The sequence below is a fragment of the Babylonia areolata genome, chromosome 13 (assembly GCF_041734735.1).
Source record: "Babylonia areolata isolate BAREFJ2019XMU chromosome 13, ASM4173473v1, whole genome shotgun sequence".
NCBI lineage: Eukaryota > Metazoa > Mollusca > Gastropoda > Neogastropoda > Buccinidae > Babylonia > Babylonia areolata.
Window position 1 is genome coordinate 17,690,583 of NC_134888.1, and position 16,729 is coordinate 17,707,311.

General features: G+C 42.7%; 1 protein-coding gene across 2 annotated transcripts in view; it reads left to right on the top strand.

Annotated features, from left to right (window-relative positions):
• Positions 1-15,747, top strand: part of LOC143289112 (ATP-dependent RNA helicase DDX3Y-like) — a 37,188-nt gene extending 21,441 nt beyond the window's left edge. For both annotated transcript variants that reach the window (XM_076597973.1, XM_076597974.1), the window contains 6 exons: positions 349-496; positions 818-1,002; positions 1,566-1,683; positions 2,403-2,559; positions 8,912-9,141; positions 9,594-15,747. In XM_076597973.1, the coding sequence (XP_076454088.1) occupies positions 349-496; positions 818-1,002; positions 1,566-1,683; positions 2,403-2,559; positions 8,912-9,134 (831 nt within the window). In that variant the 3' untranslated portion in view covers positions 9,135-9,141; positions 9,594-15,747. The remainder of the gene's footprint in view (positions 1-348; positions 497-817; positions 1,003-1,565; positions 1,684-2,402; positions 2,560-8,911; positions 9,142-9,593) is intronic.
• The last annotated feature ends 982 nt before the right edge of the window (positions 15,748-16,729 follow it).

The following is a 16,729-nucleotide window of genomic DNA, read 5'->3' on the forward strand; positions in this document are numbered from 1 at the left end:
CCAACAAAAAGTGATCAGATTAGAAATGATAATGATACTGTCGACAAATGATTTTTAAACAGATTTTTAGATACTGTTTAGCTCTGTGTTCAGAAAAACTTTTATCTGGTCTGAAAAAAGTATGGAATTTTGTTCTGAAACATCAGTGGGAATCCTGTACAGGTTTTTGTGTGTGATATGTTATGCCTATCAGAGAAGTGTGTACATGTGTGTGAGTGTGTGTGTTTGTGATATGTTATGCTTATCAGAGAAGTGTGTACAGGTGTGTGAGTGTGATTTGTGAGGCCTAACAGAGAGATGTTTACAGGTGTGTGTGATGTGTAAGGCCTAACAGAGAGATGTGCACAGGTGCTGGCACGTGACTTCTTGGACAACTACATCTTCCTGGCAGTGGGCCGGGTGGGCAGCACCAGTGAGAACATCACGCAGAAAGTGGTGTGGGTGGAGGAGAGCGAGAAGCGCTCTTTCTTGTTGGACCTGCTCAACGCCTCTGGCAGTAAGTGATTTTTTGTTTTCGTTTTTTGTGGGATTTTCATTTTTCATTCATTCGTTCATTCCTGTTACTCCATTTTGCTGGACTTGACACCTCGGACAATGAACAATTCTGTTTTTCGTTGTTTTGTTTTTTGTTGGTTTTTTTGTTGTTTTTTTTTGTTGTTTTTTTGTTTTGGGGTTTTTTTTTTTGTTTTTTTATTATTCGTTTATTCCTGTTAACATTTTCTTGCTGGACTTGCTCAAAGCCTTGGGAACTAAGTATGCATGTTTATTTCCCCCAAAACAGCAGTATATTGATGTGAGAAAATATTCACTTTTACAGCTGGTCCTGAGTCCTTGACACTGGTGTTTGTGGAAACAAAGAAAGGGGCCGATTCCCTGGAGCAGTTCTTGCTGTACGAGAACTACCCGGCCACCAGTATCCATGGTGACCGCTCCCAGCGGGAGAGGGAGGATGCCCTGAGGATGTTCAGGGGTGGGGATCGCCCCATCCTGGTGGCCACTGCTGTGAGTAGTAGATCCTTGTGGGCCTGGTTCGCTTCTGTCACACAGCACATAAGTACCGTATTTTACAGACTTCAGGGCAGTTATTTTTCTCTTGTTTTCAACCCATGCATGTTATAATACCATGCATCTTGTAACTTATAAACACAAATTTAGTTGCACACGCACATTCACTTTTTACACCTTTCAACCACCAGCAATCTTACAAAAATAATTGTTTCTGTTTCATGATGTTCAATAAAGCCGGTGGGGTGGGTGTATGTGCTACATGGTGAATGGAAGTGAAATGTTTCATGATGTTCAATAAAGCAGGTGTGGTGGGTGTATGTGCTACATGGTGAATGGAAGTGAAATGTTTCATGATGTTCAATAAAGCAGGTGTGGTGGGTGTATGTGCTACATGGTGAATGGAAGTGAAATGGGAAAGCATTTTTTTTCCATGACTCTTGGTCTTCATAGTAATGTATTCAATCAAACAGAACCAGCGACAGTAATACCTGTGCGAGTTTGTTCTGTCTTCTTGAGTCTGCACGTTCACAGTGTTGTGGCTGTCGTGTATGTGACAGGTGGCTGCTCGAGGTCTGGACATCCCCAACGTTCGTCACGTCATCAACTTTGACCTGCCCAGCGATATCGAGGAGTACGTCCACCGTATCGGACGTACCGGGCGTGTGGGAAACCTGGGTAAGTGGGGGTGTGGTCTGGGACTGCTGGTGTGATGGGGTTGGGGGTTGGATGGACCAGTTTGGGGTTGGATTTTGTTTTGTTTTTTAATAATTTCAGCAAGCAATCCACTTTTGTTCCCCCTCCCCCTGTCAAATCCTGACTCACCCACCTTCCAGCCTGTCAAGGGCAGTAGCATTTCCATGAAAAGAAAGGTACACACATGTATATACACAACAACTCGAACAAGTGTAAAGCAGATAACATGAGAAGCATTATATCGTTTTTTGTAAAAATAATTAGTTGAACCACACTTGAGCCATGAAAGCTTTGGGAAAGGGTCTTCATCATTTTGGAAGATGCAGAGGCCACTCATCTAGGAGGAAATCTTTCACTCTTCAGTTTTCATTATTTGTTTTTACAATCCTGAACAGTATCTTACTGATAATGATTGTTCTCCACTTGAAAATTTAATCACTTAGGTTGTTTTTTTTTTCAGGAATAGATATGATGGAGACAGATTTGGTTACTTCTCTCTCTCTCTTTAAACTCTCTCTCTCTCTCTCTCTCTTTCCATATATGTGTGTGTGTGTGTTGGTTAAAAGAGGTGGGTTTTGGGGTGGTTTTTTTTTTTTTTTTTTTTTTTCAAACATGTCACATTACAACCCAGTTATTGATGATATGGTGTTAAAAGTGACCACCAACCATGACCATAATTTGTCCCTGCTCCCCTCCCCCAGGTCTTGCCACGTCGTTCTTCAACGAGAAGAACCGCAACATCACGCGGGACATGTTGGACCTGCTGACAGAGGCCAACCAGGAGGTGCCGTCCTGGCTGGAGTCCATCTCCTACGACTCGCGCCCCTCTGGCAACAACCGCCGCAGTGGACCCCGAAGGTGTGTACATTGTGGAAGGTGTTGGGGGTGGGGAGGTAGGGGGGTGCTGTGGCTTCAGGTGTGGGTTGTGGAAGTCCAGTGACTTGTATTCTTGATCGTTGCCAGGTTAGCTGAGTTTGTGTGTGTGAAGAGGTGATATTGAGTGGGGTGAAGGATTGGATTATTTACACATGAGTGTGTGGGAGAGGGGGAGGTGGATGGGTTTGGACGGACAGTTGGGTTCAGTTAATGTCTTTGGTACCGGTGACAGAATGTCATGCAGCGCGGTGGTGCCAGATCCTGTTCTATATCCATACTGCCATTGGGGCAGTGAACTTCATGTCCACTTTGTCTAGGGGTCAGCAAGGGAAGGTGGGGTGCATTTCTCTCCTTCCTTTGTTTCAACCTCCCCCATACCAAAGTCAGGTACCCATTCACACCAGCGTAGAGTGAGGAAAATCAGAGAAATGCCTTTCCCAAGGACATAACAAGAAGTTGAAATGGGGCCTCAAACACTGATCACTGATGAACACTGGATCAGAAATCCAACACTAAATTGGTTCTGCCTCAGTCACCATACTGCTTTTCTTGAAGTTTTCTGTGGATGTGAATCAAGCACACACACAAAAACAAAAACAACCCAAAACAAATGTAATGCAGTGGGAACATAGATTATTGGTAATTTGTTGTACAAGACAGCAAGATAGGAAGTTGAAACCCAGAACGAAAAGCTGTTTTAATTACACATACTTAACCGTGACCCAACTAGTGCAGACTCCGGCAGGGGTCTGACATTCCTGTCCTGTGCAAACTATCCGCCCATGCGGAGCAGACGAAACTACGGCCGATAACCTCCCGGAAGTAGGTAACCTCCCCTTTGTCCCGCTGGTTATCGCCCTCTTTTTCCGGCAGCCATCATGACTCCTGTACCTGTGCTCTTCATACGGCTAAGTTTTTTCGTATTTTCTGTCTGTCTGTCGATTCTCTGGCGTTCTTGTTTGTGGTCAAATTATGTCTCCAACCAGGTCACATAATTATGTAGCTCGATTGGGGAATCGTGCTAAAATTAAAGCGCGATCGCAATCGATTCGCTGACACTCTGGGCCCTCTAAACAACGCCAACCCGCCGCCTTCTCCCTCCGGTCGACTCCAGACCTCCGCCACCTCCTCTGATGACTTCTAGAGGTTTGTGGTCACACACTCAGGTCAGTGTTACCTTTCATGTCATTTTTATCGATCCGCGAACTCACTCGACGCGATCCGCGTTTTCTCGGCCCTGCCAGTCGGCAGTGTACGAGTCGATCTCCTCTATCTCTTTACCATACCCACAGTTGCACCAATGGAATGGCCACAATCCCTTGGGGGAACAGAAAAAAAAAAAAAAAAAAAAAAAAAAAAAAAAAAAAAAAAGGCAGCTTGTCTTGGATCCGCACGTTAGACTGGGCCCTATGTGCGATGCGTCCGTGGTGGCGGCCGTGACATCGGATCACGCGACCCCCCACGCGGCTTGCCTCGACCGTCTCGGATCCAATAGCGACCGAGGCGTGTAGGGATGCCCTCCCCTGGTGTAGGGAGGAAGGTGGACCACTAGGGGACACGCTTGCCCATACGCGTGCACTCCCCCCTTGTCCGGATCACCCGATCCAAGGGAGGCAACCCCTGCTTCGGCACCCTTGCCGGTGACTGCCGCAGTTATTTCCCTTGCACCGGCACTGCTCCTCGCCTTCAGTGCGAGTGTGTGCACGGTCCTACCAAGCTATGCGGTGATGACCCCATCTGCCACACTGCCGAGTGCTGCTGTTTCCCATCCACTAATGGTGTCTCAGCAAGCTACTCAACTAAACAATCAGCAACTCATCGCTAAACTTGCTGCAGCAATTATGCACCACTCTGCCTTCCGGTGCCGCGCCTTGCGCCCACAGAGCAGGTACGTGCACGCCCCATTGGAACTTAGGCAGTGTTGGATTCTTCTGCCCCATTGCCTAACTCTGCTGTTTCCCAGACTAATATTGGCACTTCCACGTTGGAGTACCTCTTATATCATATCATATATCAATATCAAGGCGTGCAAGCCTGACAAGGCCTTTTACCCGCTTGAAGTGGGGAAGAAAAAGAGAGTCCCCACGTATGTCTGTTGCATTTTTCAACATTGAGTGCGCAGTGCTTGAAAAATCAGAAAATATGTAAATGAGTTTTGTATTTAAAGTTTTCACAATGAATATCAAGATAATTCTTACATGTATTAATAACTCGATCCTGCCTCTCGGCAGTGCTCGGGCCGATCTTGTCTATCACTTTATCCGTCAACACACAACTGACAACTGAACGCCGGTCCTCTCGCAGGAGCTGTTCGCGAGATTGGACCGCCGTTCAGCAACAGGGGGATGCACATCCCACGGCAAGCCGACGGACTTGTCACCCCCTCGCCCACGACGCCCATAACACTGGATTACGGCGCCGTCATGCCACATGCCCTGACCGTCTCGCGTCCGATGGCGACCGATTCGGGTTGGGATGCCCACGGCACTAAGGGGCATTATAATTATTCCCCTTGCGCTCGTTTTCACCTGTGTCGGTTACGGTGGCATCGAACCACGGACTCTCACACACAACATGACACTCCTCCCTGTTCAGCGAGGACACGTCGCACAAGGGGGATATGTGCTCTAAAGACACATTCCTTTTCGATGATTTTCGGCGCCAAGGGAGGCAACTCCACATTTGTAACCTAGGCGCTCGAAGCTGTGGTTAGTTTCGCCGACACAGCACATCACTCCTGCCCCCCGTGCTGTCCACCAACGATGTTTTCTTTCGGTTTCTCATTGGGTCCTCATGCCCAGTCAGGGACTTTACACATCTTTGCATAGCAACTGCACTTTTCTTGCTGTTTCTCAGGCTATTGGCTACAGGAAATGCATCACAATATTTCCCCTTCTATCCATTTGATTTATTATCACAAGCAACAATCACGAAATATATATAGAAAAATCTATACATATTTAAAAAAAAAAAAAAAAAAAAAAAAAAAAAAATCTATATATATGTATATATATATATATTAATATATATACACACACACATATATACATATATATGAGATATATTGCTACATTCATACGCATTTCTGCTTTCACGTATAGATGCGTACTTATCCATCGGTATACACATGTGTATGTGCTTATGGGATAGGTTCAGACGACTTTCATATTAACGTGTACAATTATATTTCTATCTCAATTCATTGACATCTGTTCATTGAGATTCCCTACATAGCAATATAGGCACACTTGCATTTGCGGCCTTCTGTTCACAATGCCCAGAACTCTCTGCCTCTACGTACTGGCACTTTATTCATATGCGTATGTACATCTCATATGTAGGTGCATGGACAGATTCCTTTCCATTGATGATTATGCACACTTACCCACTTACTTGGGTATATCGGTGCACGCTACACGTATGCTTATACAGCCGCTTATTTCTTGTGTCTCGATCTCATTGTCATTGGCATACTTCTGACATCACTTGAGCTGATGGAAGTTTTTATTCCCTTGGCACATATATGTATTCATTTTCATAAATTCATCCCTACCTTGCTTTTGGAGGACGACTGCACTCACAAAAATAAAATAAAATAATAATAGCCTCATTCACGCCTGAATGTATGCTCCTTCACATTTCAATAGTGGCTGGTCCTTAGGGATCCACACATACCCCCTTCACACCCACAGGGCTAAGAATGCCTCTCTTGGTGCAAGGACGGACAAGGCAACCCAACTCATTTGCCTGCAACAATCACCCATAAGGCTGGAGATGCACAAGGAAGGGTGAGGCAGTCCAACTTAGAGGTGCCACTCTGGACACACATGCCTTTCATTCCTTCCAAGTTTATAAGGCATCCCTTCTTTCTCCCCTTGCCTACAACAACCCTTGGTTTGCACCACTGTGATTGTGACAAAGGCTCCACACAGGCCCTACATCCTAGCCAGCCTTCCCATGAAGAGGTGTCTATCTTGCCTTACAAGTTTTAGCGGACCCAAAAGCTGCCCACTGGGCAGGAGACAGTCACCCTCAGCCCATCTCTTCTACTCCTCTCTAGTAGCAGAAGGCCTGGGTCATAATTGTTTTCCTCTACATTTGGGAGAAAGGCATATTGACGAGGACGGATGCGTCCCACAAAGCACAACGAACCGTCCACTAGCCACAGGGGTGTACCTTACTGCCCACTCATACCAGCACGGCAGATGCCGCATTCAAGCACATCAGTTCACCCCATCACCTTGCTTGAACACAAATCCAGCATCAACGTCTCAAACAATTGGCGTTCGAAAGCACTTTCTGCACTTAGTCTTCCCTGCCCGATCCTTTCGGCCTCTACACACAGCCACTGCTGTGGTTACAGATGGCCATTCCTCCTCAAGCACTGTCTTTCCAATGAGACACTTCCAGAGGTTGCTAGCCTAAGCAGGCTATCCCATCATGGAGCCCCAGCCTTCGGTCAAGGGACTGTCAGAGGATGACTTTGTTGTCACTTCGGAAGCAAGCACCATGTCTTTCTGACACACGGTTGCACCACAAGACCCCGTCAACTCTTTCCGGCTTCCTTACATTGCAACATAATCTGCATGGTGAACACCTTCGTCCCTGAAGCACACAGCAGCTGTTTCCTGGTTTACCCATGCTGATTGGTGTCCTCCTAGGAACAGTATATGATAATCAGTCGAGTACGACAGTCTCCATCAGAACAGCAGAGGAGGCATCTGCTGTCCAGTCTATTCGGGCTGGAATTCGATTATACAATTTATAGTAGAGAGTGTTTTGCCCAAGTTGCATCCCCGGTCCCTCAATCAAGAGGGCCTTAGGACTCATAATTGGGAAGGTTCCCAAAGGCTACTTAGGCCTAAGGCTACAGCACTAAGTCCCAGTGCAATTTGACTTCTAGTCTGAGAGACATAGTCATTCATGAAAGACTAAGCTGCAAATGATTTCCCTTTGCAATTAAGAAACCACTGATAATACAGCTCTCACTAAAGAACCTTCAACAAAAATTTTCCCCATGGAAACCCTCTTCCATTTGGGAATTCCATCACTGAATGAGACTCAGTGACCCGTGGGCACATGAAATGCACTTCCACAGCCTGATCCAACCCAGCCATTGACTGCCGACAACTTTCTGCAGGTTACTCCAACAGGCCACACTCAGGCAGAGAAGCCACCAAGCCTTCCGTATGCCCCTTCGTGATGGTACCTACCTGGGCAATTACACAACCCTGTCCCAGAGACACCAGGGACATCAAGTCTTTTGTTGCCAAATGTCTGCCATCCTATGCATAGGCAACATACCAGTGCTGTCATTTTTTGACAACGTCAAAAAAGGGGGGGGGCCAGGGGCGGGGGAGTGCCCATCGCCTGTCAGCTCGCATGGAGGAGCTCCACAGATCTGGCTGTCATGCCTGAGGCAGGCCCAACACGGTGACCTACCTCTGTCTCGTGCCACAGTTTCCTTCAAACACAAAAACCACTTCCACTATCGGCCCACATCCGTTGTGGAATCATCAGATCAAACCACATGCGCACCTCCTTGCATTGACGCTCATCCGCGCTCATCTGCTCAGCTGTGGTCCACAGACCTCCCCCACAATACAGCTGTGGACCTCTGTCTTCTTTACCCGCACTAATGTCCTTAGGCGACACAGTACACTCTACTTTCGTCAAATTCTACTTGAGGGACACCTATCGCCTAAGGGATAATGGCTCATCGACTTCTACCAGAGAGATGTCGCACGCCTGCGGGTTGATGGCGCAAGAGCCATCGCTTCTGTGGTAGCTACACAACAGACCATCACAGCTCACAGACAGTAGAACAGGCGAGCCCTCCACCTTGTCGTGCTATTCTGCACTAGTTGGGTCACGGTTAAGTATGTGTAATTAAAAGGAAATTTTCTATCTAAAATTACGTTTAAATAACATACTTACCGTGACCCAAATTTAAGACCCTCCCGTCCTCCCCGCTTCCTGTTCTTCCTGCTTGCTGCGCTGGTGATGGCATATTGCCGTCAAAAGAGGGCGATAACCAGCGGGACAAAGGGGAGGTTACCTACTTCCGGGAGGTTATCGGCCGTAGTTTCGTCTGCTCCGCATGGGCGGATAGTTTGCACAGGACAGGAATGTCAGACCCCTGCCGGAGTCTGCACTAGTTGGGTCACGGTAAGTATGTTATTTAAACGTAATTTTAGATAGAAAATTTCCTTTAAGTCTTGAAAGTTCTTATCTGTACACTTAGCAACAGCCTAAGAGTAAGGGAAGAGAGAGGAATGCTGTTAACATTGTTGGGGAACAGGTCGCTAAGCTTCCAGGTTGGATGTGTTCATAGGTTCAATTCTGGCAGTGGGTTTGGTGGCCGTGACTACCGTCAGAACAAGCCAGCAGGAAAGAGTTTTGGTGGGGGCAGCCAGGGTGGTGGTGGAGGCTTCAGCAACCAAGGGGGCTTCCAGCAACAGTACAACCCAGGCTATGGGGGCTACGGTGGCAACTATGGTGGCAGCTACGGTGGCAGTTATGGCGGTGGTTCCTCCAAAGACTGGTGGGGCAACTGAGTGTCAGGTAGGTAGACACAGGGTTCCAGAAGATTTATTGTATTTTCTTTTTGTTTTGTGGGTGCTCTTCAGACAAAGCAGTCAGAATCATTATTAATGTCAGGCACCCTTCATTATGTTTGGAATGCACACTTGCCAACATGCGTGTTGTGTGGAGTAAATGTTCACCGGGTCCTGAATATGCCCTTGTGTATTATTCGAAGGAGGTGAAGATTTCCTCAATGAACTCTGTGTGTAAATTTCTGCAATTGTCTTTAAATTGTCGTAAAAATATACAGTTGAAATAAGGCAATGTGATTAAATTGACTGTTGTTTAATCTTGTTCATCAACTTTTTTTCCCTAATTTGCTATTTATTTTCTCGAGTTGGACATGTTGTTCATTAAACAATGTCGTGATATTCCCTACTCCAGTGGGTTTATCGAAATTTGAAACTAAAACTTTGTGTGTGTGTGTGCAGGCTGCCACAAAGCTGGTCATTGCTTCCTGCCCTTGCCTGGCTGAAACAGGGAGGATCTCTGGTGGACTTCTTCTCCATGACTCACGTTTTCTTGTGTCCTCTCTGGGTTTTGTTGTTGTTGTAGTTGTTTTCCCTAAGCTTGAAGATGATGCGTGTTTTAAGACCTTTTTTTTTTTCTTTCTTTTTCCATCTTTTTAAGCCAGCAAGTACTCTCAGTTGTTCAAAAGAGCTTTGATTCTTTGAATCAGTAATCATGAATATTTCATTTTTAGTAAGAAAAAGCTCAAACTGGATATAACTGGTAGATTATAAAAGTAAAGAAAGTCTTAAAAAGTTCTTAATGATTATTTTAGCTCGTAAACTGGGTTTTTTCTAGTAAACAAGACTTGATAGAAGAGTGTGGGGGTAGTATAGACAGAATAGACAGCTGTTGATATTAAGCTGTGACTTGTTGATGGGTGAAACTCCGATTTGAGAATTATTATTCATGGTCACACATACATCGTAAATGTGCACTTGTGTTCTCAAATGTAAGACACAGCTGTTGTAGAGCATCAGATTGATGCATAAGTCACCCTGGAGAACAGGGGTAGGGTGGGGGAGTTGTGGAAAGATGCTGAGTCATTCATTCCGCGTGGTTGATATTGAGTCCATTCCAGTCTGTTGATAATCAGTGTCATTCTGTAGGAGAGATGCAAGAGAGGACAGAGTTTAAATTGTGTTTGGATGTGAACAGGAAAAAGTTGTTGGGGGTGGGAGGTAGCATGGAAATTTGGTTTGGATATGAACAGGAAATGGTTGGAGGGTGGGTGGCTGGTTTTGACGGTATCAGGATTGTTGTTTTTCCAAGGTTGTCATTTTCACCTGTGTAACCCAAGATCCTAACAATCCAGAATTGATTAGGATCTTTTGGGGATCAATTTCTGTAAATCTCTGAGCTCGAAAATTTTCAGCAGCAGTGATCAAGGTTTTTCTTGGGTTGTTGGTCAGTTGGTTGAAAGAGTTTTGAATTAAAATTAAACGGATGAAAGCAACGTTTTTTGTTTCTTGATGAAAAATGGGCACACATCGTGATTGGATTGTCTCACTGTCTGTGACTTGCTTTGCTTTGGGCGTGTATTTTGTATTCACTTTTTTTTTCCCCTCACATCTTGATTTGTTCCAACTGACTTTGAGTTAAGGGGGTATGGCAATTTTATGTGTTGTGTTCAGTGTGGTAGTGGTCTCCCTTCAGCTGCTATGGTCGACACCAAGTGTCTGGTGTTTCTTGTTTCCAGCTTGGGAGACATGTTTCCCAGCTTCAGCTGAGGCACTGAAGGCAGCAGTGATACCTGTTGGGTAACTGGAAAGCAGTCACAAAGTGACAGGACTCTGTGGTTCACAGTTGTATCTGCCTGAATTACAACCGTCATAGTTGGTTGTTGTGTCTTTCTGTTTTTGTTACGCCCTCTATGGTTGGTTGTTGTGTCTGTTTTTGTTACAGCCTCCATGGTTGTTTGGTTGTATTTTGGTGTCTTTTTATTTTGCCCCAGTGCAGACGGAGTAATGTTTACGAGTAGCCTTTTGTTTTAGGGTTAGTATTGGGATGTCTGGTGACCAGCTTCTTGAGTAATGTGGCGGGTTTTTTTAGATATTGATTGTGTTGTGAAATTTTGTTCTCTCTCTTTATCATAGTCCAAATTGAGCCTTGTGAATGTGCACTGGTGTTCTCAAAGTGTAAGACACAGCTGTTGTGAATGCTGCTTCTCTACAAGGTACTGACTGGAGTGCGTCGAAAAGACATGGACACGTCTGCAGAAGTTATTTTTGCTGTGTAGATCTGGTAACGGGAACAGGAGCTGTGGACTGTGCTGAAAAAGCTGAGATAGCGTGTGTTAGCTGCAAACACTATTTACATTTTAGGTGCAGCTGTTCAATTTTGAGAGAGAAATGGAAATCTTGTATGTTACACATAGTCTGTATATACTACATTGTAAAATGTTCACAGCTTTCTTCATTGTTGTGTCTATGAAGAGGTATCTTTTTTTCATTTTTCTTTTCTTTTTTTATTGTACCTGACACAAAGAAGGTGTTAGCAATGCCTTAGCAAGAACAAATCAATAGATAAAATTGTATATATGTTAAGATATATATATATATATATGTATGTATATGCTTTATATACATATGTATGTATAGAACCAGTCTGGTAAAATTTATGTCGGTACTTAATCACATGATTATGATTCCATCCATGTTTGGACATTGTCAGTTCACAACAGACTCTCATATGTTAAAAAGAGTCGTGATTGTATATTCATGCGTGCAATTTGCATATCCTGCATTTTTTTGAAAATCTGTACCCACTTATCTGCCTTTTTTTTTTTTAAGTCCTAAATATAACACTTAGAGTTATACTTTACAATTTCAAACAGTTCTTGTTATTACAGTTTACATATTTCTTACGACTTGCATATCTCCTGCAGAATGTGAGCCTCAGTCAAAAATAAGGACTGATTTTCCTGTATACACAATGTTATGTACAGAATGAGAACGTTTTCAGCATCACATGGTTGCTGAATAACGTGCTGATTTAATGGTAATTCTTGTTTAAAAAGGTTGCCATTGTTTATGGTTTTATGAGCACGTTTCAGATGGAAATGGATTGCAACAAGACAAACAGTTGAATTTTGACAACAAGAATCTGTGCTTTGCATAGTAAATAATTAAGCTTTACAATAGCCTGGGCAGGATTTTATGACTTATGACCTGGGTGGAGAGGGAGAGACTTGGGGGGGCCGGGGGGGGGACAGAAACTGGATCATATAAACGGAAAAAAAAGAATTTATGTTTTTATACACATGCACGAAAGTTTGAAAATGTGTAAACAGTCTTGACATCGTCCTGTACTGTAGTGTTGGACGATAGCAAGCCACCGTGTTCGAGTGGTGGTGGTTGTTGCAGTTCAACATTGATTACCTTTGTATTTACCCTCACATTTTGTCTTGACAATTTTATCATCTAAAATTAGCAGAAAGTCTCCCCTCCCCTGATTTTTATCATGAAAATCTCTTTGAAAGTGTCTGTCCCCCATCTGTCTTCTTTCCCAGAAGCAAACAGAATCAACTGTGTTCTTGGGCCATGATATACATTCATATATATATATGTTATTGGCTTATTTTGCTCTCTCTTTTCAAACCGTGATGCTTGGAAAGGTGCTACTGTTTTAGAATAGTAGCACAGAGAACACGAAGGAGGAAAATTTTTATTACTTTTACAGGTGAATCATGAAACCGTTATTTACCCATGGCCAACAGTAACCTCGATTTGGTGTACTGGTACCATATACACAAATGTTGTCAGTGTTTGTGGGAAGACTAACACAGAGTTTCTAATCCTATTTAGAACAGGAGACTTTATATGAAAAAAAGTAAATGTAATTTTATTTTGTACAGATCTGTGATTGTGTATGTTGTGCGCAGCTACTGAATACATAATCTTGACGAGTGCGTGTAGTTGTGGAGATGAGAGGTTGTGTGTACGTGTCCAAAATGGATGGATTGTAATTTGTTGGTAACACCTGTTCAGAATTTTTTCATGCTCGTCTGAGCACTTTTTTTCTTTCTTTTTTTTATTGGTTTATTTCTGCTCTCCAGACATACAGTGTTGAGCAAAAAATTCCTGTTGGCAGTGATGCATTTGAGATGTGGAGATGTTTGAGGTCTTCTTTGATCCTTAAGCATGCCTTTGTACAACCACCATGAGCTAATTATTTACTAAAAGATTCGTTTTTTTCTTTTCTTTTTTTTTATGTTCATTTCATTTGTTTATCTGTCATTTGGATCATTGTGGTGCTGGTGAAACTGGCTGTTATGTTTTTCTAATCTTTAAGGCTGTGTTTTGGTTGGTTGTTAAAATGAAACTTCCTTATATAGGATCAGGTAATATCGCTTTCAACTTATCTAGATCAGAGCCTGTATTTTAATGTGGTATGTTGACTCACACTTAAATTACATCTCAGAATGGGTTTGTTTTTGTTTTTTGTTTTTTTTAATTAGAAAATATATAAACATGTAATATGTGTGTAAGGATTGGTTGGAGTAATGCTTGATCCGGTTGTACTTTTACTGTAGTAAGTCTTGAAATTGTTGTTCTTTTCTTAAAAGGTCTCGTAGATTGTGGGAGTGTCAATATAGTCATCTTTCTCTGTTTTTATGGAGCATTTCCTCCTTTTTTTTTCTTTTTTTTTTTTTTTTTTTTTTTGTTTTTTCTTTTTTTTTGCATGTGGCTTTGCAGAAATCAGCCTCTGAAGTGAGTCTAGTATGACTGATTAACTGCAATTCAACAATCTTGGGCTGGATTTTCTCTCTTTCTCTCTCTCTCTCTAAGACATACATTTTTGCTCTTTCCTGATATGTTGACCTGACCACTCGTTTTCTCAGTTTCTCTGCATCAATGGAACAGTGTCATATCTTCCATAGGATCAATGATCCATTGCTCTTTTTTTTTCTTTTTTTAATGGAGTTGTTGACAGGGAATTTGTACAGTATTTTTGTGTTGGGAAGAGATGGAGTGAAAATTGTGCACGAGTCCAGTGCCCCCAAAAGAATATTTGTACTGAGTATTCCAGTCATTAGAGTATTTTGATTGATTGTTCCAGTCAGTTTGTGAGTTGGGTAGACGGCGCAGCACTACAATATTGTTTTTTTTGGGGGGTGGGGGGGGGGACACTTCACAATTGGGTCCTTTTGCTGTCTCAATTAGTAATGTGTATGACAAACATGTTTATACACATTTGTGATCTGATTTCATCCTGTATACATAATGCTATAATACTCTTGTCTGAGTTGCTGTGAGCCTTCCTTGTAATGTTTTTGTTTTGTTGCACAGCAATTTTTCTGGAGATAGTGTTGAGAATTGCACAACATACATGATCACTGCACTGTGTATGGTGTCTGAGCATATTGTATCAGAATACTGTACAAATACAGCACAGCACAAAGCTGAAGAATAAAGTATGACCAAAAAAAGTGAACAATTCTGATAATGCTTGTGTATTGTGAGAACAGTGTACTGATAAAGAGAAAAGGATTGTGCTTTCACTTTCTCCAGGGTGCAAGCCTTAAGCACAAAAAAATTTAGAACATGGGGCACGCAAAGTTTAAACTTAGTTCAGACGTCATACCATTCACCATTCTGATTTGGTACAAGTTCAGAAAGAACTTGGATGTAAGATTTCCAAATGGACACATGTTTCCAGTGTGAGGTGAGATTTCTAAATGGACACATTCTTCCTGTGTGAGGTAAGATTTGCATACATACTTCTTTACTGAATGAGGAGGGGGGTTTGTGTGCATAGTTCTGGCGGTGTTACTTGGTAATCTTGCGTTACTTGGTAATCTTGTATTCGGGATGATCTGTTGCTTGCAAATGATGGGCAACATTTCATAGAAAGAGCCTATTATTAAGAGTGTATGAATAACTAAGGGCATCTCATTTATTCAACATATCATGATGACGCAGTGATGTACTGTGAAATGTATGGATTAGGAGACAAAATAGTTGGTGCACCTCTAATTTTTTATATCATTGGAAAGTTGACAGTGATTGTATTGTTGGAAATATGGTAGTGAATTTACTGTACAGGTTGAAAAGTGTAAGTTTCGTAAAAACTAAGTGCCAGATTTTAGTTTGATATGCATTGGTAGAGGAGAAAAAAAGTTGCTGATCTGGATTTTATGACAGATCTGCAGTGATGGTATTCTGTCATTCCTTAGCTGTCATGACCATGTTGTGTTCCATTGTTAAACCAAATGTACCCACCCATTCCTGCATTCTTCTCCCACTGAATCCATGACCATGCCTATCAGCTGTTGACCCAAGATGTACAATGATCCACAACTGATGTAACTTTGTGACTAGTTGTGGCAGCAGAGTATAGTTATCTTTCTGGTCATACTTCTATTTGTGGGTCTGGAGAGAGAGTTGTGCAAAACCCCTACACCCCTTCCTCCATCAGTTTCTAATGAACAGATTGAGCAGTGAAATACAACAAAATCAGAACCTGTCGGTGAAAGTTTGTTGTTTGATAACATGTTTGACTTCATTCTCTGCTTGGCAAAATGAATTACAGATCAAATATCTATATTTCACAAATTAATACTTTAAAAATATTGCTTCCCCCCCCCCCCCACCCACCCCCCCCTTTTTTTTTTTTTTTTTTGAATATAAAAAGTTAGTGACACCTTAAATCTGCTTAAAAGGGAAGATGAGAGGGTTTTATAAGCACAAAATCAGTATTTCTTTGTCAGTGTAACCACATTTCACTTGAAAGTTGTGTTTAGCATGATGAATCTCTCTTCGAAGGGGTTGTCATCTGTACTATTTATTTGGTTTATTTATTTATTATTATTGAACCTTGAAGGAGTCATTGTTTGGTCTACTCTGGAACTTGTCTAGTCAGTCCGAACACCCCCCTTACTTTCTCCACAATTTTGCCCTGGAAGGCTTGTCTTGGACAATCTGGGACCAAACTGTCTTGTGTGTACGCTTCACGTGCTTAGCCAGTTTGCATACATGTCTGGGAAATTTACCTTGAATCATATGTGGTTTCTTTTTCTTTTTTTTTCTTTTTTTTTTCTTTTCAATCCCTGCTTGAACTGGATGGTACTGGAGAAATGCACATGACTATTTTGAATCAAAGAAAGCCATTCATTATTTTTTAGAGGGAAGGGAGAACTTGGAGAGAGAGGGTGTGTGTATGTGTGCGTGCGTAGTCGGGATGGGTTTGTAAAGAGTATCAGTTCAGAAAGATGAGTCCTCATGTGTCAGATCAACTCCATTCAGAATCAAAAGGCTGTGGGGAAGTTTGGGAGAGGTGCTTTGGTGGGCACTTAGATCAGAACAAGAAAGTCATATAGTTTTAATTACTTTTCATGTGATTAAAACTAGTATGGCAGACTGTGCAGCATTCTTACAATTCTTTATCAGCCTGGTACATGATTGTGAAGCATTTGTGAGTTGGTGGCAAATTCTCTATTTAGTACAGATGACAATAGCAGGGAGGAAAGGTGAAGGGGAGATGGGGTGGGAACTGAGCATGGAAGTTATGCATTGACAGTATGATGCATTGCATGTTTTCCGCAACTTGACTGATA